Source organism: Bos taurus, chromosome X (assembly GCF_002263795.3).
Source record: "Bos taurus isolate L1 Dominette 01449 registration number 42190680 breed Hereford chromosome X, ARS-UCD2.0, whole genome shotgun sequence".
Taxonomy (NCBI): Eukaryota; Metazoa; Chordata; class Mammalia; order Artiodactyla; family Bovidae; genus Bos; species Bos taurus.
In genome coordinates this window covers 102,766,883-102,788,132 of record NC_037357.1, presented here as the reverse complement: position 1 = coordinate 102,788,132, position 21,250 = coordinate 102,766,883, and the positions used below count along the sequence as shown (strand labels likewise).

Sequence of the window (21,250 nt, the reverse complement as noted above, 5' to 3'; positions counted from 1 at the left end):
CTCATTGGAAAAGACCCTGATGCTGGGAGGGATTGAGGGCAGGAGGAGAAGGGGACGACAGAGGATGAGATGGCTGGATGGTATCACCGACTCAATGCACATGAGTTTGGGTGAACTCTGGGAGTTGGTGATAGACAGGGAGGCCTGGCGTGTTGCGATTCACAAGGTCGCAAAGAGTCAGACACGACTAAGTGACTGAACTGAACTGAACCTTTTTGGTAAAAGAAGTGAAAAGCCTCTTACCAAAGCTTGAAACTGTATTATTTCTACAAAAGCAAGGGTCCATTTCTCATCTGGCAGGAGCATGATTTATAAAACTGAATGAAGAGCTTAACTACGCAACTCCTTACCAAACTAATTTCAGTGAAAAGCCTGGATATTAAATTATCCAAGCAAAGTTAAAGAAAGCACTAAAAATAAAAGCTAGGTCTGTCCATATTTATTTTTATGCTATATCCACTACAATGCTTTTTCTCCCAATAACAGTATTTTTATCCTTTCCTCATAAAGCCTTAAAAGCTTTACACCAAAAGCTTTATGTTGTCAATCAGCATGTTAGCTAGACCTTGCAACTTCATGTCGGCTACAAAACTGATAATCCTACCTTTCATGATTTACCTTAAGACACACAAAAAATATTCAACGGGTCAGGACTGATGACAGGCCCCAGAAAGTCTCAAGCTCCCTCCAAGTGGACTCTGATATATTAATCTTAGTATAGCTATTCAACGACCTACAGATCCAACCCGTACCTCTGCATCTCCGCAACAGTAACCCCACAATGCAATGCACCAAAATGAAACCTGCTGCTGCAACATAATCCTGACTGAAGACCAGAGTCTAGCTCCTATTAAGAGCATACATAGCCCACAAACAACCTGAAAAGCTTCCTGAAGATTCAGCCTGCAATATGATTACTGGTAGTAGAAAGAATCCAGGACACTGATAAAATTATGACTCTCTGCCAATATCTGTGAAGGATCCTTAGAGATAAAACAAGGAGAGTGCATCACAGGCAAGACTGGGACATGCAAAAATGCTAAATGTACACTCACATCTGCAGTCCCTCAGTGCTGGGAGCATCTGTGCTCTCACTCTTAACTCAGCAACAGCTTACAGAGGAAGTGAGGTCTCCTCTCCTCTCCCAAAGCAAATATATTTGTCTACTATGAACTCCATTTGCCAGATGAGCTCCTCTACTGGAAAGGAGACATACCCTTTTGTAAACTACTTTTACATGTTTTTTTCCTTGACACCACGCTGTCTCGGGTGACAGGCAGCAAGAGTTGGTTCTCCAAGGCCCAGTTTCCCTTTCTACCCCAGAGTGGACAGAACACATCCCGATTTTCATTTCCTTCCTTTAAAATGGACCAGCCAAACCATAACACAGGTATACTTCAAGGTAGAGGTCTCATTTACCTCTATCTTTTCGATCTCTGTCGAATTCTATCAAAAAGGTCATTGGGAGTGGGGGGTGGAGCATAGTCACTAACAATGCTAAAATTCACCCAAGTGATTTGGTATTTAAAAAAAGATCAACCAAGGAGTGTAAGTAGTGCCAAAGATAGAGTCAAGTAGACTATACTGTAGCCACAATTAAAATCTCCATCACCTGATATCTTTCAAACCTTAATTTATCTTGTTCCCTTGGACTGTGGAAATGAACTAGCATTTAGTTATGTCTTAAGCCCCAACCTCCAACTGAATCAAAATTCTCTTAACTATAAATCAGTAATAGCAGTAGGCAAATGTCCATTCTCCAAAGATATCTAATAGTACTCTTGCCTGGAAAATCCCATGGACAGAGGAGCCTGGTGGGCTGCAGTCCATGGGGTCACTATGAGTCGGACTCAACTGAGCGACTTCACTTTCACTTTTCACTTTCCTGCATTGGAGAAGGAAATGGCAACCCACTCCAGTGTTCTTGCCTGGAGAATCCCAGGGATGGGGGAGCCTGGTGGGCTGCCGTCTACGGGGGTCGCACAGAGTCGGACACAACTGAAGCGACTTAGCAGTAGCAGTAGCAGCACCACTGTAGAAAATGAGAAATGACCAACCAGCTATCTCCATTTAGTTCTCTATCTTCTGCATCTTTTACCCCCTGAGGCACTTGACCTGGTCAGTTTCTAGAAGACAAGGTCCAGAGCTGGCCACATACCAAGAACTGTCAAGGATACGGAAATTACACTTCCCAGGGCGTCTTAAGCAAATGCTGTGAGAAGTCACCCTAGGCTCTCTGGGCCTAGGTTCCCGGTCCACAATCCCACTACCCATACCTACACATATCTCCCCCCACACTCACTCTCACATTCACATACACTTACTCACTCACTCATAGATATATCAACACAGATTTAAGGTTTTTTTCATACTCACCTTTCCACATCAGATTTCCTTGGCAGCCTAAGAAGAAAAAAAAGAAGTTGACTAAATATATGCACATCTTCATCAAAGTATGATTATGGCCTTTACTTTTACTCTACTAAAATTTAGCATTTCAGAAAAACTGGACAAATAGCCACTATAGGCTTGTGCGGCTCCACTCATAACTTTTCTAAGTTTTCAGTGATATAACTACAAAGGAAAAACTAACAAAGGAACATTTCTCTCCATTCAAAGTTCTTCAAAAGATACTGCACGAACCTCAAACATTAAAAAATAGCCCAAGTCTTATTAGCACACTACATCACAGAGAAGTCAAAGAAAATCTTCTTTTAAGACCAAATGGTCATGAATACAAGGTACTACTTAGTCGCGAGCCTCTCTAAATTCAACAGAACCTTGCTTCCAAGCACCAGTCCCTTCATGCTTTGTTACGGTGGGTTAAACTAGGCATGGGAAAGGGCCAGTGTCAGCCAAGGATTATACAGCAATTATGATGTCGCTTGGTGAGATGCATAAGATTATTTTCAAACAGCTCCAGGAAAATGTTGATTTCTTTTTTGCTAGTTCTGCAGTACTGACAGCCAGCAACCAATGTCACCATTTCCCTGATAAACTATACCATTTAACACTCTCATATCCACTGATGCTTAGAAAGGTCCTGATCTGCTTCCTGAATCACCACATTCTCCACGGTTCAAGATTCAAAAGCCTGAACTCTAAAGCCTCCCCTACATTGGATCCATTCTTGAAGAACACATACTGAGCCATTTAAGATGCTCTTTTCCCACTGACATGCCACAGGTGCAGAGAAACTAAAACCACCTCCAGAGATTCACGGTACAAGGAAGAGGAACTATTAAAATGAGCTCTGGCTTACAGTTACCTACAGTTCTTAGTGTAGACAGTGGGATGGAAGCTCAAGTTATGATTCAAGTGACAAAAGAAACTGGGTAGGAGTTGGAAGGGCCAGCAGATCAGAGGATGAAGCAAAAATTAAGGCCTTATTATGATAAGACTGTAAGTAAAAGCAGTTGCTGCCAAGTTCCTATGTCTGTGAAAGACTCAGAAGACACTCCTTGAGAACTCTCCCTTGTCCTTAAGAGAGGAGACAATGAGAACCACGGATGCTTGTGTGCATGTGTGAGAGAGAGAGAAAAAGAGAAGAGCAGAGTCTTCGGGGGCAGAAAGAACAGGAATCATTGTTTCAGCTCTTGCCCCTTGTCCCAGAGACCCTAAAAGGATCTTTTCCTGCCAGAGGTGGTATCATTTCAGGGACAAAGGATAGGTTTTGCTGTCTGCATCCCCTTCTCCCCAGTTCCTCCTCATCTATTTAAAATTCCTTTATGGATGACAAGTCCACCACTTGGGGCAAGAGCCCGAAAGTGCAGTAAGTCACAAAAACCTTATTTATACCAAAGTGTGTAAGATTCTAGCATTTTCAGATTTCAATTAAAAAAAAAAAAAAGGTTTTTAAAAAGTAGAACCTAAATCTCTTAAAAAAAAAATCACAGCAGAATGTAAACTCTAAGATAAGAGCATGTACATGGGTGAGGGAAGGGCAGGAGGAAATGAACAAGCAAAAGAAAAAAATTTAGAAATCTGGGGCCAAAAACAAACCACCTTTCTTACTTTCAATACTCCACAAACATCAAATGTGGCAGAAATCAGACTCATAAAGTATACCTTGAACACTGGTTTTATACTAATACATTAATCCTGACAGTTTCTACCTGGAACAAGGAAAAATACATGATCTAGGAACTTATTCCTAAATCTTTTTTTGGTGACCACAAATCAAACGAGAAAAAAGTTATTTTATATACCTATGTATCAAGAACAACAGTGAATTTTCCCCTTAAATTCTCCATGGTCTACAATGGAGGAAACGGAAACAGCAACCCATCCCAGTATCTTGCCTGGGAAATCCCATGGACAGAGGAGCCTGATGGGCTACAGTCCGTGGGGTCGCAAAGAGTCGGACACGACTTAGTGACTAAACAACAACTAAACAAAGGCGGTAAGGGAGAGAAGACACATCATGTAGGACCTTACAGGTAGACCACAGTCTTGGTTTGCTCAAGACAGTCCCAGTTCATGCCTGTTGCTCTGACATAGTTGTTAATAGCACCACCTTTCATGTTCAAAAGCATCCTCATCTGGACCATAAACTTTATGATCACTCTATTGGTGACTATAAAAAGTTTTTTACTCTGAGATGGGGAACCATGGGAAAGTTGTGAGTAAAAATAAGTTTTAAAAGGATCATCCTGGCTATTTCATGAAGGAAAAACCATAGAGGGGCAAGGGTAGCAGCACAGGTACCAGGTAGTGAACTACTGCAGTCACAGGAGCAAAGGATGAACGCTTGATGGAGCGGGTGAAAAGTGCTGGGATTCTGAAGCCAGAGATGACAGAATTTACTGATGTGCGATTGGAAGAAAGAGGAGGCAATAATTAACTCCAAAATTCCTGGCCTAAGCATCCAGAGGAAGAATAGAGAGAGTACTTAGTGAGACAGTAAAGTTTTTTGGTGGGGGGAGGATTGCATGGAATCAGGAGTTTGGTTCTGGACTTGGTCCGTTGAAATGTCCCCTATGTCCAAATGACAGAGCCTGTGGATAGAGTCTGCAGCTCAGTGGAGAGGTCTGTGCTGGAGAGATAAGTGTAGGAATTATCCTCATACAACGTGTGCAAGACTAAACCTATGTACTTCTCCTACAGCAATAAATATTTCTTTTTTCATAACCAAGTGCTCAAACAGAGGAACACAAGAATTTCTACAAATGCCCTATGGAAAGATAAATTATACAAATTACACACCACAGATAGTGGCAGTTTTCAACATTTTCCCATAGCTATACATAGGATGGGTACATGAGATTTTTCTCATGGCTACTCAAATTCTTATATGAGAGCCAACGATAAACGGTGTAGAGAAGTATACCACCATAATCTAATCATGACAGCTATTTAATTTCCTCATTAGACAGGGGTAGGCTTCTTTCCATCCCCCTCAATAAAGTATATAAAAATTCTCAGAATGATGTTTTACAGGGATAAGTGGAACCTCTTATTAGTCATCTGCAAAAGAATATTTTAACAGTCTCTAGCAACAAATTACTGTGACACTTCACAGCCTCATACGTATACAAATGTACTTCAACTGAATACACTGGAGTCTACTAAAAGATAAAAATGAATCTAGCTGAAAACTAGTCTTACTTTCTCTGAACCTAGATTTTAAAAATGTTAAACAGTAATTCAACTATATATACCCCTAAATTTCATAGGTTCTTTTCTTCACACACCTGAAAATCATTACAGTGTATTCTGATCCTATCCTGAGGGGATTAACACTCTAATCATATCCCAAGGCATTTTACTGCTAACTTGGTGATTTATAAACTCCCCTCATACCCCATGAGACAGTAACAGCAGGCTAGTTACCAAAAAAACCTTTACTTACACTACATGTGTTAAGACTTCAAACAGTCTCAAACATTCCAGGAAAACAAACTTGGAATCCAACATTTTGCATTATTTTACATACATCTCCTGAGTTCAAACTTCGTCAGAAGCAATTACAACCTACATTTAAAATGTACCGTAAGAGGCTGTAACACAATTTGTCCTTGGGAATTTTTTTAAACGCCCGAATAATATATATTCCTAAACCCTAAACTAGGAGTCTGGGCTAAAAAGCTTCCAACCAACAAATCAATAAGGTTAAGCTGGCAAATCGAGCAAAAATTCCAAAGATGGGCTTTTCAGGGAAAGTCAAACAACGTGCATAATTTACAAGTCTCGGTTGCTTCATCTCCAGGACCCCAAATGAAAAGCTCCTCCTCCACCTCCGCTGGGCCCCAAGAGTTCAGAAATTCTAGACTTAAGCAGCCCAGCGGAGAGGAGAAAGCAGCAGCCTCTGTGGAGAAGGAGGTGCGAACCTCTTAGCCGGTTGGGCGGGAAGCGGGGGCTGGGGAACAAGCGTGGATTTCGCGGCACTTACAGGTCCGTCAGCACCATGAGCTCCGAGTAGGCCCGGTGCAGCAGAAATTCGATGAGGGTGCTCAGCCGGTAGCCAGGGCTAGCCGCGGCCGCAGCGGCCGCTGCCACGGCGGCTCCGGGAGGAGGCGGCGCCGGGGCTGACGCGGGGCCGCCGCTGCCGCTGCCTCCGGGCGGGACCAGCTGGTGGTTCTCCAGCTGCACTGGGGCCATGGCGGCACAGGGCCGGGCTTGGCGCAGCGGTACAAGATGCGGCCCTCGAACCTCCCTCCCGGGCGCTCAGTCACCGCGCCTAAGTGGGCGCGGGCGGAGTCGCCGCCGCCGCCTACTACTGCCGAGCCGCCTCCGAACAGGAAGCCTTACGCCGGCCGCAGAGGCCCGCCCCCATGTAGCGATGAGCCCGCCGGCTCCAGGGACTGGAGCGAGGGGCGGGGGGAGGGCGGGGAAGCGGGTGGCAGCCGCAGAGAAGCAGCGCCCCAGCAACCGTTCAGAGGCCGCTCGGCCAGGCAGCCGCAGCGTCCATATTGACGGCCCAAAGCGGAAGTCGTTAGGAAGAACGGAAGGGGAACCAAAGGGGGACTTCCGACAGCAACCTGTGCCTTTTCTCCCGGCGGTCGGGCGCGGGGACGTTAAGGGGCGCGTGGGAGTGGGGCGGGGCCGGCGCGCGGGCGAGAAAAGCGGAAACGGGGGCTGCGCGCCGCCGGAAGTGAGTGTAAGGGCGGAGCCAGTGTTGTCACTGAGAACGTCAGCAGTTGCCCGGCCCTTACCCTCGCCGCTCTTTGGAGTTTAAAAAGATCCGATTTGTGCTGAGGTGTCCATCAGCGTTCCCCTGGTGGGTGCAGCCCGCCCGGGGAGGACACCCTATCCCAGATGTTTGTGACCTGTGTTTCTGGACTCGAAAAGAAATTGTTACGGCTGAGCGCTTGTGACGTCTCAGATCTTTGCATCTCCCACAGTCCGCCCATGCGCCTTTCGTGGGATAGGAGACGTTTCCGTCATTTTTTTTTAACTGTGGGAAAAAGATTCGAGAAAATATTATTGAGGGTAGAAAAAGGGCCACTGGCAGAATAACTTAACTTGAATGGAGTTGGATATATGCTGAGCTCATTAGCTACCCCCAAAACCTGGCAGTTCTACCGCAGAAACAGACTTTAAATCCTCTACCACTGATTCTCCCACTTGTTTCTTGTCCCTGCTCTTGAAGTAGCCGCCCTACCTTCCAAGGACTTTTCAGTTCGTTTTCTGTGCCCTACTGCCACATTTTCCCGATCAAAATGCACGCTTAATATTTTGAATTCTGATTTAAAGCCATGATTCTCAACCTTGCCTGCACGTTGGAATCGGGGGAGATGGAGGAGTGGGTGGCTTTAGAAAATACTTATGCTCCTCTCCCCATAGATTCGGCTTTAATTGGTCTGGGCTTCAGGATTTTGAAAAGCTTCCTAGGTGGTTTTAATGTGCACTGTTTAAAAGCGTCATTTGCCACCACCCTTTTCAAATATCTTTTTGCAGTCTTATCTATGACTCTTAGACGTAAATAAGGTTAAAATACTCTCATTCTTGTCCACTTGTGTAATTCTTACTCATTCTTGAAGACAATTCACCTGTCTTCTGAGGATGTAATCTTAATCACTTGCTCCCTTTTGTGATCCTAAAGCACATTTACACAAACAGTACCATCCTAGTACTCATTAAAAGGCAGTAGGATCACTTACAGCCTCCACAGGTAACAGTTGCTGAACGTAGATACTCTCCCTAAGATCCATCCCTATGCTGCTACCTTAGGAAACAAAGTTTTTTCTAAGTTAGCTAGAATGGTATCATTTCTTTGGCAGTAGTTTTGTTTTATTGAAGGTTCTTTTTCCTCTTTTGAAAACTGTTGACTTCAGCTAAAAAGCCCTGGTGGTCACATACACATAAGATGTACAAGATGGTCCTTAGTTCTCCAAAAAGTGCAAGTGTTAGTTGCTCAGTCCTGTCCCACTCTTTGCGACCCCATGGACTGTAGCCTGCCAGGCTCCTCTGTCCACGGGATTCTCCAGGCCAGAATACTGCAGCGGGTAGCCGGCTGTTCCCTTCTCCAGAGGATCTTCCCAACCCAGGGATGATACCCAGGTCTCCTGCATTGCAGGGAGATTCTTTACCATCTGAGCCATCAGGGAAGCCTTTAGTTCTCCAGCCAAGTGTCAAACCCAAGCCCCCTGCACTGGCAGCACAGAGTCTTAACCATTGGACCACCAGGGAAGTCCCTGAGATGGTCCTTAAAGTCTTTTCTAACACATTCTGATTGTGTGATGTTAATAGGATTTTGAAGTCAAGTGGGCCTTAGAAAGCATCACTACAAACAAAGCTAGTGGAGGTGATGGAATTCCAGTTGAGCTATTTCAAATCCTGAAAGATGATGCTGTGAAAGTACTGCACTCAATATGCCAGCAAATTTGGAAAACTCAGCAGTGGCCACAGGACTGGAAAAGGTCAGTTTTCATTCCAATCCCAAAGAAAGGCAATACCAAAGAATGCTCAAACTACCGCACAATTGCACTCATCTCACACGCTAGTAAAGTAATGCTCAAAATTCTCCAAGCCAGGCTTCAGCAATACGTGAACCGTGAACTTCCAGATGTTCAAGCTGGTTTTAGAAAAGGCAGAGGAACCAGAGATCAAATTGCCAACATCTGCTGGATCATCGAAAAAGCAAGAGAGTTCCAGAAAAACATATATTTCTGCTTCACTGACCATGCCAAAGCCTTTGACTGTGTGGAGCACAATAAACTCTGGAGAATTCTGAAAGAGATGGGAATACCAGACCACCTGACCTGCCTCTTGAGAAACCTATATGCAGGTCAGGAAGCCACAGTTAGAACTGGACATGGAACAACAGACTGGTTCCAAATAGGGAAAGGGGTACGTCAAGGCTGTATATTGTCACTCTGCTTATTTAACTTCTATGCAGAGTACATCATGAGAAACGCTGGGCTGGAAGAAGCATGAGCTGGAATCAAGACTGCCAGGAGAAATATCAATAACCTCAGATATACAGATGATACCGCCCTTATGGCAGAAAGTAAAGAGGAACTAAAAAGCCTCTTGATAAAAGTGAAAGAGGACAGTGAAAAAGTTGGGTAAAGCTCAACATTGAGAAAACTAAGATCATGGCATCTGTTCCCATCCTTCATGGGAAATAGATGGAGAAACAGTGGAAACAGTGTCAGACTTTATTTTTCTGGGCTCCAAAATCACTGCAGATGGTGATTGCAGCCATGAAATTAAAAGATGCTTACTCCTTGGAAGGAAAATTATGACCAACCTAGATAGCATATTCAAAAGCAGAGACATTACTTTGCTAACAAAGGTCCATCTAGTCAAGGCTATGGTTTTTCCAATGGTCATGTATGGATGTGAGAGTTGGACTGTGAAGAAAGCTGAGTGCCGAAGAATTGATGCTTCTGAACTGTAGTGTTGGAGAAGACTCTTGAGAGTCCCTTGGACTGCAAGGAGATCCAACCAGTCCATCCTAAAGGAGAGCAGTCCTGGGTGTTCATTGGAAGGGCTGATGCTAAAGCTGAAACTCCAATACTTCAGCCACCTTATATGAAGAGTTAACTCACTGGAAAAGACTCTGATGCTGGGAGGGATTGGGGGCAAGAGGAGAAGGGGACGACACAGGATGAGATGGCTGGATGGCATCACCAACTCGATGGACATGAGTTTAAGTGAACGCCGGGAGTTGGTGATGGACAGGGAGGCCTGGCGTGCTGCAATTCATGGGGTCACAAAGAGTCGGACACGACTGAGCAACTGAACTGAATAGGATTTTTACTCGGTCTTATTGTCTACATTAAACACAATTATACACCATGCCTCTTGGTATTCATCTTATTTGGCAGTAAGATTCTACTAGAGAAATTACAACCAATTTGCAAATAAAAAAAATTAATGGGTGGATGGGGGTTATTTTAAAAAAGAGAAATTTTCACCCATATCCATCAGGTTAGATTTTAATGAAATTTCTGTATATCTTTAAAAATTGAAAAGTTCTGACAGAAAATAGGGTGAAAATACAGGAAAATAACTGTATTTTGCTTAAATTGTTGGCGATCGGGGAGGTAATTTAAATGAAAACTCCTGAAAGTGATAGCCCACCTCCCAACCTGATTAGTATAGCCACAGGCAAATATAGAAGAAATGAGTAAGGAAGGAGAGACAATATTAGCATGTTTGGCTGAGATACTAAATGAATGGTTCATATCCAAATCACTTTTGGAAATAGTGTAATTTATCATTTTAAAGCCCACAATACAATGTTTAGCATTGTATTAATAGTATAAGTGCCTAATTCTTTCATTCCCAATTTTCAATTGTTTCTGTACTTGGTCATCACCAGATTCTATCACACCTCAGATAAAACTATCTGAGAATTAGCAGATAAAATTCAGAACTAGCAGTATGATATATCCTCAGCTCTTAAATCAACCTAAATGCTAGATCTTTCTGAAGTCAATCTGATTTTAATAAAAAGAACAAATTGATTGCAAAATATGGAGAAAAAAGAGAACATTTCCCTTTAAGCCCTTTTGATGGAAAATTGACAAATTGGTACATATACATTTGACCCTTGAACAATGCAGTGGTTAGGGGCACAGATCCTCCTTGCAGTCAAAAATCCATAATTTATATATAGTTTATAGTATAATTTATAGTCAGCCTTCTTTAACCAGAATTCCTCCTTATCTGTGGTACCTTGATGTTCAGCCCACCTCAGATCTTGTAGTAACATTTATTGGAAACAAATCTGCATGTAATGCAGTTTAAACCTATGTTATTCAAAAGTCAACTGTAGTTTCACTCTGAAACATACAGCTGCCCCTCAGGCACAAAACACTGGGAAAGGAATTGAAAAGTTTTTTTTTTTTTTCTATGATATTATCATCAGTTCCTCCAAAACAGAGAGCAAAAGCAATAACTGCATTCACTTAAGAGCTGCTCCATTCTCTGGTGGCTCACATGGTAAAGTATCTGTCTGCAATGCAGGAGACCCAGGTTCGATCCCTGGGTTGGAAGGATCCCCTGGAGAAGGGAATGGCAACCCACTGCAGTATTCTTGCCTGGAGAATTCCATGGCCAGAGGAGACTGGTGGGCTATAGTCCATGGGGTCACAAAGAGTGAGACAGGACTGAGCAACTAACACTTTCACTTTCCATTCATAGTGAAGTTGAGGACTTCACAGACCAATACTGTGAGTATGGTCTGATCAATCCAGAAAAAAATGAGAACATTTTGATGGCTTTCCATATATGTAGAAGAAAACCCAAATTTCTTAGTATGGCCTTTAAAGCTATTAACACAGTAGTCTTTACCTGCTTCTCCACCTCTGCCTCCTGCCTCTCTTTCCTTCACTCACTTTACTGTAACTGCCCTGGGTGGGTCTAGTACATGCCATTCCCTAAGGTGTTAGGGCTTACCCACTACTCCAGACACCTGAAACACTTGTTTTCCAGCTCTTCACGTGGCTGCCTTCTCCTCCTTCCAATATCAGCTTAAATGAGAAATCCTCAGAGAGGTCTCCCCTGACTGTATGATATTAGGCAGATGATACAAGGAAGTTCATTGCAACATTGTTTGTAGAAGCAAAAAAATATGAATAATCTTAACTGTCTCTCAGTTGGAGAATGGATAAGTAAATTACTATGTTTCTACATAACTCTTCAATTGAATAAATTAGACCTATAGGTACCAACATGGAGACACCTCAAAAACAATATGGAATGAAAAAAGCTATCTTTTTTATACTATTCCTCTTTTTCTAAGCACACAAAATACTCCATAATTTACTATATTGTAGACAAAGTAAAAAATCTGAATGAGGATAATAGACACCACCTTCAGAACAGTAATTACGTCTAGGAAGGGGTAGGGACACAGTGATGCTTTATTGGTTATTAGCTATTAGTTATATCTAATGGGTTTCTTGGGCTTCCCGGGTGGCTCAGTGATAAAGAATCCACCTGCCGCACAGGAGACCCAGGTTCGATCCCTGGGTCAGAAAGATCGTCTGGAGAAGGGAATGGCAACCAACTCCAGTATTCTTGCCTGGAGAGTTCCATGGACAGAGGAGCCTGGCAGGCTACAGTCCATGGAGTTGTGAAGAGTCAGACATGACTGAGCAACTAACACACCCATACCCAATGGGTTTCTTGAAGATTGACCAAAAGGAAATGTGACAATATTAATATCTGTTAAATCTAGGGGCAGAGATATGATTGTTTATTAATATATTCTGTACTTTTCATTAGTTTTGAACTATTTCATAATTTTTAAAAGTTTAAAATGTTTCTATTAGTATTATTTACACAATCTGCCATAACAAACACCGCCCCCCAATCTCAGTGATTTAGCACAGTAAGAGCTTATTTCTTGTGCTCACAAAGTTCAGTAAAAATGTACCTGATGGAGAGGCTCTCCTCTAAGCAATTAACCCAGCAAAACAGGCTCTTTTTATCTTCATGAGACAGGCTGGGATCTGGGACCCTTTGCTGCAATGCTTGTACCTGGACACCTCTCCTCAAGCAACAAAATACAAAGAAACTACATGGTACTAAAAACAACTGTGTGCATGCACAGTTGGGACAAATTCTGGACCCCAGAGATACAAAGAGACCAAAAAACAACAAGAACAACCAATGACCACTTTTGAGGAGCCTGGAGCAAAAACTGGGTGTTGGGAGCAAAAGCACAGGAACCTTGCACACAACCCCATGTGAGAGATGAGCAGATCACCTAAGCCATCCCCCTGGCCAGCCCTGAACACACCCCTACCCTTACCCCGTATAAGGAACAAGCTTGTCTCCACCACACGTAGTGAGCAAGGAAAACTGTAGTTTGTCCTCACTCCCCTCTGCTACAGTAGGAGCTCCAGTAAAGCCTTGCCTGAATTTCTTGTCTAGCCTCTGATTAATTTCTGTTCATTGGGAAAGGCCAAGAACCCTGGTCTGTAACGTTGGGAAACAATCGCTCTAACCCAGAGATTTTTTTTTTTTTTAATATCCACCCACATTCCTTTAGCCAGAATTAGTCACATGGCTTGTTTAAAGCACAAGGAGCTGGGAAATACAAGTCTACCTGTGTGCCTAGGAAGAAAATGAAATGGTTTAGTGGATAAATAGCATTGATTTTACCGCAATATTAAGGTAGTCTTTCTTCTTAGAGCACAGCCTACTGTGAGCAAGAGTCCCATAGCAGAAACGAAGTTGCTCTTATAATCAACAAGAGTCCAAAATGCAGTGCCTGGGTGCAACCTCAAAAAAGACAGAATGATCTCAGTTCATTTCCAAGGCAAGCCATTCAACATCACAGTAATCCAAGTCTATGCCCCTACCACCAGTGCCAAAGAAGCTGAAGTTGATCAGTGCTATGAAGACCTAGAAGACCTAGAACTAACACAAAAAAGAGATATTCTATTCATCATTGCAGATAGGAATGCAAAAGTAGGAAGTCATGAGATACCAGGAGTAACAGGCAAGTTTGGCCTTGGAGAACAAATCGAAGCAGGACAAAGGCTAACTGAATTCTGCCAAGAGAATGCATTGGTCATAGCAAATACCCTTTTTCAACAGCACAAGAGATGACTTTACACATGGACATCACCAAATGGCCAATAACAAAATCAAATTCATTATAGTCTTTGTAGCTGAAGATGGAGAAACTGTACACAGTAGCAAAAACAAGATCTGGAGCTGATGGTGGCTCAGATCATCAGCTTCTCATAGCAAAATTCAGCCTTAAACTAAAGAAATTGGGGAAAACCACTAGGCCAGCCAGGTACAACTTCAGTCAGATCCCCTATGAATATGTAGTGGAGGTAATGAATAGATTCAAGGGATTAGATCTGGTAGACAGACTGCCTGAAGAACCATGGACAGAGATCTGTACTATTGTACAGGAGGCAGCGAGCAAAACCATCCCAAAGAAAAAGAAAAGCAAGAAGGCAAAGTGGTTATCCAAGGAGGTCTTACAAATAGCTAAAGAAAGAAGAGAAGCAAAAAGCAAGGGAGAAAGGGAAAGGTATATCAAGCTAAATGAAGATTTCCAAAGAACAACACGGAGAGACAAGAAGGCCGTCTTCAATAAACAGTGTATACAACTAGAAGAAAACAATAGAAGGGGAAAGACTAGAGATCTCTGCAGGAAAATTGGAGATATCAAGGGAACATTTTGCCCAAAGATGGGCACAATAAAGGACATAAATGGTAGAAACGTAGTAGACACTGAAGACATCAAGAAGAGCTGGAAAGAATACACAGAACTGTATAAAAAAGATCCAAATGAACCGGACTACTACGATGGTGTGGTCAGCCACCCAGAGCCAAACAATCTGGAAAGCAAAGTCAGGTGGGCCTTAGGAAGCACTGCTGTTAATAAAGCTAGTGGATGTGACAGAATTCCAGTAGAACTGTTCAAAATCCTAAAGGATGATGCCATCAAGGTGTTGCATTCATTATGTCAGCAAGTCTGGAAGACCCAGCAGTGACTACAGGACTGGAAAAGGCCAATCTTCATCCCAATTCCCAGAAAGGATAGTACCAACCAATGTGCTAACCATCCAACGATTGCACTCATCTCCCATGCTAGTAGTGTTAGTTGCTCAGTCATGTCCAACTCTTGGCAACCTCACGGACTGTAGCCCACTAGGATCCTCTGTCCATGGAGTTCTCCAGTCAAGAATACTGGAGTGGGTTGCCATTTCCTTCTCCAGAGGCCCATGCTAGAAAGGTCATGCTTAAAATATTGCAAGCTAGGCTGCAGCATTATGCAAACAAAGAACTTCCAGATGTCCACTCTGGGTTTAGAAAAGGAAGAGGAAGCAGAGATCAAATTGCCAACATTTGCTGGATCACAGAGAAAGCTAGGGAATTCTGGAGAGACATCTATTTCTGTTTCATTGACTACACCAAAGCCTTTAACTGTGTGGATCATAATAAACTATGGAAAGCTCTTAAAGAAATGGGAATACCAGACCATCTTGCCTGTTTCCTGAGAAACCTGTATGCAGGTCAAGAAGCAACAGTCAGAACCCTGTATGGAACAACTGATTAGGTCAAGATTGAGAAAGAAGTACAACAGGGCTGACTGCTGTCACCCTGTTTGTTTAATCTATACGCTGAGCACATCATGAGAAATGTGGGGCTGGATGAGTTACAAGCTGGAATCAAGATAGGCAGGAGAAACATCAACAACCTTAGATATGCATATCAGATCAGATCAGTCGCTCAGTCGCGTCTGACTCTTTGCAACCCCATGAATCACAGCACGCCAGGCCTCCCTGTCCATCACCAACTCCCGGAGTTCACTCAGACTCACGTCCATCGAGTCAGTGATGCCATCCAGCCATCTCATCCTCTGTCGTCCCCTTCTCCTCTTGCCCCCAATCCCTCCCAGCATCAGAGTCTTTTCCAATGAGTCAACTCTTCGCATGAGGTGGCCAAAGTACTGGAGTTTCAGCTTTAGCATCATTCCTTCCAAAGAACACCCAGGGCTGATCTCCTTTAGGATGGACTGGTTGGATCTCCTTGCAGTCCAAGGGACTCTCAAGAGTCTTCTCCAACACCACAGTTCAAAAGCATCAATTCTTCAGTGCTCAGCCTTCTTCACAGTCCAACTCTCACATCCATACATGACCACTGGAAAAACCATAGCCTTGACTAGACAGACCTTTGTTGGCAAAGTAATGTCTCTGCTTTTCAATATGCTATCTAGGTTGGTCATAACTTTCCTTCCAAGGAGTAAGCGTCTTTTAATTTCATGGCTGCATTCACCATCTGCAGTGATTTTAGAGCCCAAAAAAATAAAGTCTGACACTGTTTCCACTGTTTCCCCATCTATTTTCCATGAAGTGATGGGACCTGATGCCATGATCTTCGTTTTCTCAATGTTGAGCTTTAAGCCAACTTTTTCACTCTCCACTTTCACTTTCATCAAGAGGCTTTTTAGTTCCTCTTCACTTTCTGCCATAAGGGTGGTGTCATCTGCATATCTAAGGTTATTGATATTTCTCCCGGAAATCTTGATTCCAGTTTGTGTTTCTTCCAGTCCAGCGTTTCTCATGATGTACTCTGCATATAAGTTAAATAAGCAGGGTGACAATATACAGCCTTGACGATATGCGTATGATACCACTCTATCTTTGTGAAAGCTGGACCACAAAGAAGGCGGAGCCATGAAGAACTGATGCCTTTAAACTGTGGTGTTGGAAAAGACTCCTGAGAGTTTCTTGGACAGCAAAGAGATCAAACCAGTCAATCTTAAGGGAAATCAACTGAATATTTATTGGAAGGACTGATGCTGATGCTGAAACCCCAGTATTTTGGTCATCTGATATGAACAGCTGACTCATCGCAGAAGTCCCTGATGCTGGAAAAGACTGAGGGCAGAAGGAGAAGAGGGCGTCAGAGGATGAGATGACTGGATGGCATCACCATAGCAATGGACACGAATTTGGACAAACTTTGGGAGATGGTGAGGGACAGAGAGGCCTGGTATGCTGTGGTCCACGGGGTTGCAAAGAGTCGGACATGACTGGGTGAGTAAACAACAACACAGCCTCTGAAATCAGACCACTTAGATTACAATTCTAGCTTAACTTCTTATGATCTGAATGCTTTCCAGGAAGTTACTTCATTTCTCTGGGTTTCTCAGTTTCCTCATCCTCAGAGGATGATTATGAAGAATGAATGATGTTTATTCTTCTTAAAAAAATAAGTATTAGAGTATAATTGATTCACAATGTTGTGTTTAATTGCTGGTGTACATCAAAGTGACTCAGTCATATACACATATCTTGTTTCTCATATTCTTTTCCATTATGGCTTATCACAAGATATTGAATATAGTCCCCTGTGCTATCCAGTAGGACCTTGTTGCTTATCCATCCTATACACACTAGCTTGCATCTGCTAATCCCAAACCCCCAATCCATCCCTCCTGCCACTGTCTTGGCAACCATGAGTCTGTTTCCACTTCATAGAAACCATTTGTGGTTTTCAAAAATTTTATTAAAAAATTACATTTATTCTTAATAACATTTGCAAAGGGCTTAAAAGAGTCATTTATCTACAAATATTAGCTATTACCATTATCATCACCTAGGGGCAATAATGCTTGTATTTGATTTTTCACCTAAATAACCCATGAACTTTCCATCTTCTGCCCTCAACTGACTCTCTCTCTAATATTCCCAGCACCTAGCATGTCTGGTTTTCATGAGTGAATAGAACAAGCATATTCCTTCATCTATACATTGTAATTTTACTTATATTGCGTTAACCTTTTGAGATTAAGATTGACTTACATATTAATATATTTACATGTGAAATGAAGTGTCTAGAAGTTCTTTTTAAATAGTTCAGAAAAATAGTTGTAGGAGGTAGATGAAATAAGTTTGGCAGAATGTTGACAATTATTAAAGCTGATGATGGATACATGGGAATTCATTTTACTCTTTCTCTTGTTTTCGGTATATGTGATAATATACACAATAAATTTGTTTTAAAAAAATTGAGAATGGGTAGCCAACTAAAGGCCTGGATCTTTTTTCTTCCCTAATGAACAACCTTTAATATATCTACTCAATTTTTTCAGATTTTAAGAACATTTTTTTGTAATGTATACAGTGTTTAAAACTAACTTTAAAAAAGAAAGCTATAATAAACTTCAATGATAACTGCTTATAAAAGAAATGAAAATGTCCAATATTTTAACAATTTTGGTTTCAGGCCTTGAAATAAGAATGTTTCCAAGGAGCTCTCAAAACACACACACACACAAATTTATAACCTGAAATTTTTCTAGCTACGTTAAAATTCAATATCTTTATTTTTCACCTCACATAGTTACCTTTTTAAAATGTTTGTGGTGGGAACATTTAAGATACCCTTCTTAGCAACTTTCAAGTATAGAATACGTATTAACTATAGTTCCCATGCTGCATATTAGACCTCCAGAACTTGGGACTTCCCTGGCAGTCCACTGGTTAAGACTCCCTGCTTCTACTGCAGGGAGTTCAAGTTCTATCCCTGGTCAGAGAGTTGAGATTCCACATGCCACAAGATGTGGCCAAAAAAAGCAAAGAAAAGACACCTAGATTCCCCAGAACTTCAGTTCAGTTCAGTTCAGTCGCTCAGTCGTGTCCAACTCTTTGCGACCCCATGAACTGCAGCACGCCAGGCCTCCCTGTCCATCACCAACTCCCAGAGTTCACTCAGACTCATGTCCATCGAGTCAGTGATGCCATCCAGCCATCTCATCCTCTGTCGTCCCCTCTCCTCCTGCCCCCAATCCCTCCAAGCATCAGAGTCTTTTCCAATGAGTCAACTCTTCGTATGAGGTGGCCAAAGTACTGGAGTTTCAGCTTTAGCATCATTCCTTCCAAAGAAATCCCAGGGCTGATCTCCTTTAGAATGGACTGGTTGGATCTCCTTGCAGTCCAAGGGACTCTCAAGAGTCTTCTCCAACACCACAGTTCAAAAGCATCAGTTCTTCAGCGCTCAGCTTTCTTCACAGTCCAACTCTCACATCCATACATGACTACTGGAAAAACCATAGCCTTGACTAGACAGACCTTTGTTGGCAAAATAATGTCTCTGCTTTTAAATATGCTATCTAGGTTGGTCATAACTTTCCTTCCAAGGAGTAAGCGTCTTTTAATTTCATGGCTGCAGTCACCATCTGCAGTGATTTTGGAGCCCAGAAAAATAAAGTGACACTGTTTCCACTGTTTCCCCATCTATTTTCCATGAAGTGATGGGACCAGATGCCATGATCTTCGTTTTCTCAATGTTGAGCTTTAAGCCAACTTTTTCACTCTCCTCTTTCACTTTCATCAAGAGGCTTTTTACTCCATCTTAAAACTGGAAGTTTTTACCATTTGAGCAGCATCTCTCCATTTCCCCAATTCCCAGCCCCTGGCAACCACCAAGCTACTCTTTGTTTCTATTAATTTGGCTTTTCTAGATTCTACATCTGAGATCGTACAGTACAGTTTTAAAAAGATGAGGGTGAAGGCAATGACCTGCACAGTTTAAAAAATCCATGTCTAACTTCACAATCAGCCCTCTGTATATGCTGTTCTGCATCTGAGGATTCAACGAACTGTAGATTGTGTAATACATATTTGTGTGTGTGTTAGTCACTCAGTCGTGTCCAACTCTTTGCGACCCCATGGACTGTAGGTCTCCAGGCTCCTCTGTCCATGGACTTCTCCAGACAAGAATACTGGAATGGGTTGCCATTCCCTTCTCCAGGGGATCTTCCGAACCAAGGGATTGAACCCAGGTCTCCCGCATTGCAGACAGATTCTTTACCATCTGAGCTACCAGGGAAGCAGGGGAAAAAATTCATGTATAAGTGGGCCTGGGCAGTTCAAACCCATGTTGGTCAAGGATTCCCTGTATTTGCCTTTCTTTGTCTGACTTATTTAACTTAGCATCTGCCTTCAAAGTTTTGTACGTGTTGTCACAAATGACAGGGTTTTCTTTTTTATAGCTAAATAATATGCATGTGTGCATGCATTTGTGTATGTGTGTGTGTATTCCACATTTTATTTGTTTGTTGACGGACAGTTCAGAGGAGGAAATGGCAACCCATTCCAGTATTCTTGCCTGGAGAATTCCATGAACAGAAGAGGCTGGTGGGCTATAGTCCATGGAGTCAGAGTCATTAGACACAACTGAGCAACTGAGCATTGGTTGCTTCCAGGTCTTGGCTCTTGAGAATAATACTGCAGTGAACACAGAGGGTGCAGATACCTCTTTGTAAAATTCAATATCTTTTAAATAAATGATTTCTAGTGGATGAACAAAGGAAAAAGAAAAAGAGGGGTATTATTAGAAATAGAAGCAGAAAGGAACCCATTTAGAATACAATTATTATATTCTTCATGAAGAGATGAAAATCTCCCCTTGCCTTGTTCTTCCTTTGTAATTAATAGGAAGAACCCCCAACCTGTGGATTGCAAGGAGTAAACCTGGCATCCATAGGTACTGGAAGTAGATTACGTGATCAGAATAAGCCTCAGCACAGCAACAGCAGAGATATCAGCATGGGAGCTCTGGTTCTCATGCCCCCAAGTCCCAGGGAGTGATTCAATGGGCTCGGATGGACATTCTGTGAGCAGTGAGTTGCATCACAGCTGAGGAACCCAAGGCCAAGAGCTAAATGTCTTAATTCCTATCAGCCAGATTGGAACAAGGTTACACTGGTGCCCATATGAGGAAGGAGCTGAGGTGTCCGACACACCCCAGGGGTCCAGCTTTCCCGAGGTCGTTGGGCAGAACTGAATAGTCCTGCTATTGTGCAGGTGTCCCGCACAGCAGAAAAGTTTTGATCCCACAGTAGTTTTTTTTTTTTTCCCCCTAGGACTCAGATGGGATGACAAACCCAGCAGCAGGGTTATTGCCAATTGCAGCTGTTGCTTAACTCAAGAGGACCATGTCATTATTTTGTGATGCTGCAGCACTGGGTCTAGAGAATGGAGGAAGTGTTAAATATTTCCACCCACCCCCCAACTTCCTAGGGAACAGAGATATTCTTTCTTCAGGTACCAGGGTTAGTGTCCTCTTTCCATGGGCACATTGTTCGTTTGTTCTAGGTCAGTAGCCACTATTTCTCCCTGGGGGCCAAAGGCTTCTCTCTGAGTCATCTAGGAGAGGGAACTACAATGGCCCCTAGAGGGAGCTACAATAACCCAATCTCTTCACCAGTGGAACTAAGCTGGCTTCTCCCTTGATTCCATCATTTTCATTAAATCAGACAAGACTGCTGTGCCTTTCCCTTCCATCGTTTTGTCTTAGATCGCAGTTTGTGCCTGGT

At 42.7% G+C, this 21,250-nt stretch overlaps 1 protein-coding gene across 3 annotated transcripts in view; it reads right to left on the bottom strand.

The window, feature by feature from the left end:
- Positions 1 to 21,250, bottom strand: part of MED14 (mediator complex subunit 14) — a 176,519-nt gene that overhangs the window by 55,043 nt on the left and 100,226 nt on the right. The window contains exons 1-2 of one of the 3 annotated variants that reach the window (XM_005228293.5): positions 6,392 to 6,933; positions 2,377 to 2,403 (exon numbers count right to left, since the gene is read on the bottom strand). In XM_005228293.5, the coding sequence (XP_005228350.1) occupies positions 2,377 to 2,403; positions 6,392 to 6,600 (236 nt within the window). In that variant the 5' untranslated portion in view covers positions 6,601 to 6,933. Of the gene's footprint in view, positions 1 to 2,376; positions 2,404 to 6,391; positions 6,934 to 21,250 lie in introns of those variants that run through there. The other 2 variants (NM_001207031.1, XM_059883453.1) reach the window with 2 other exon arrangements.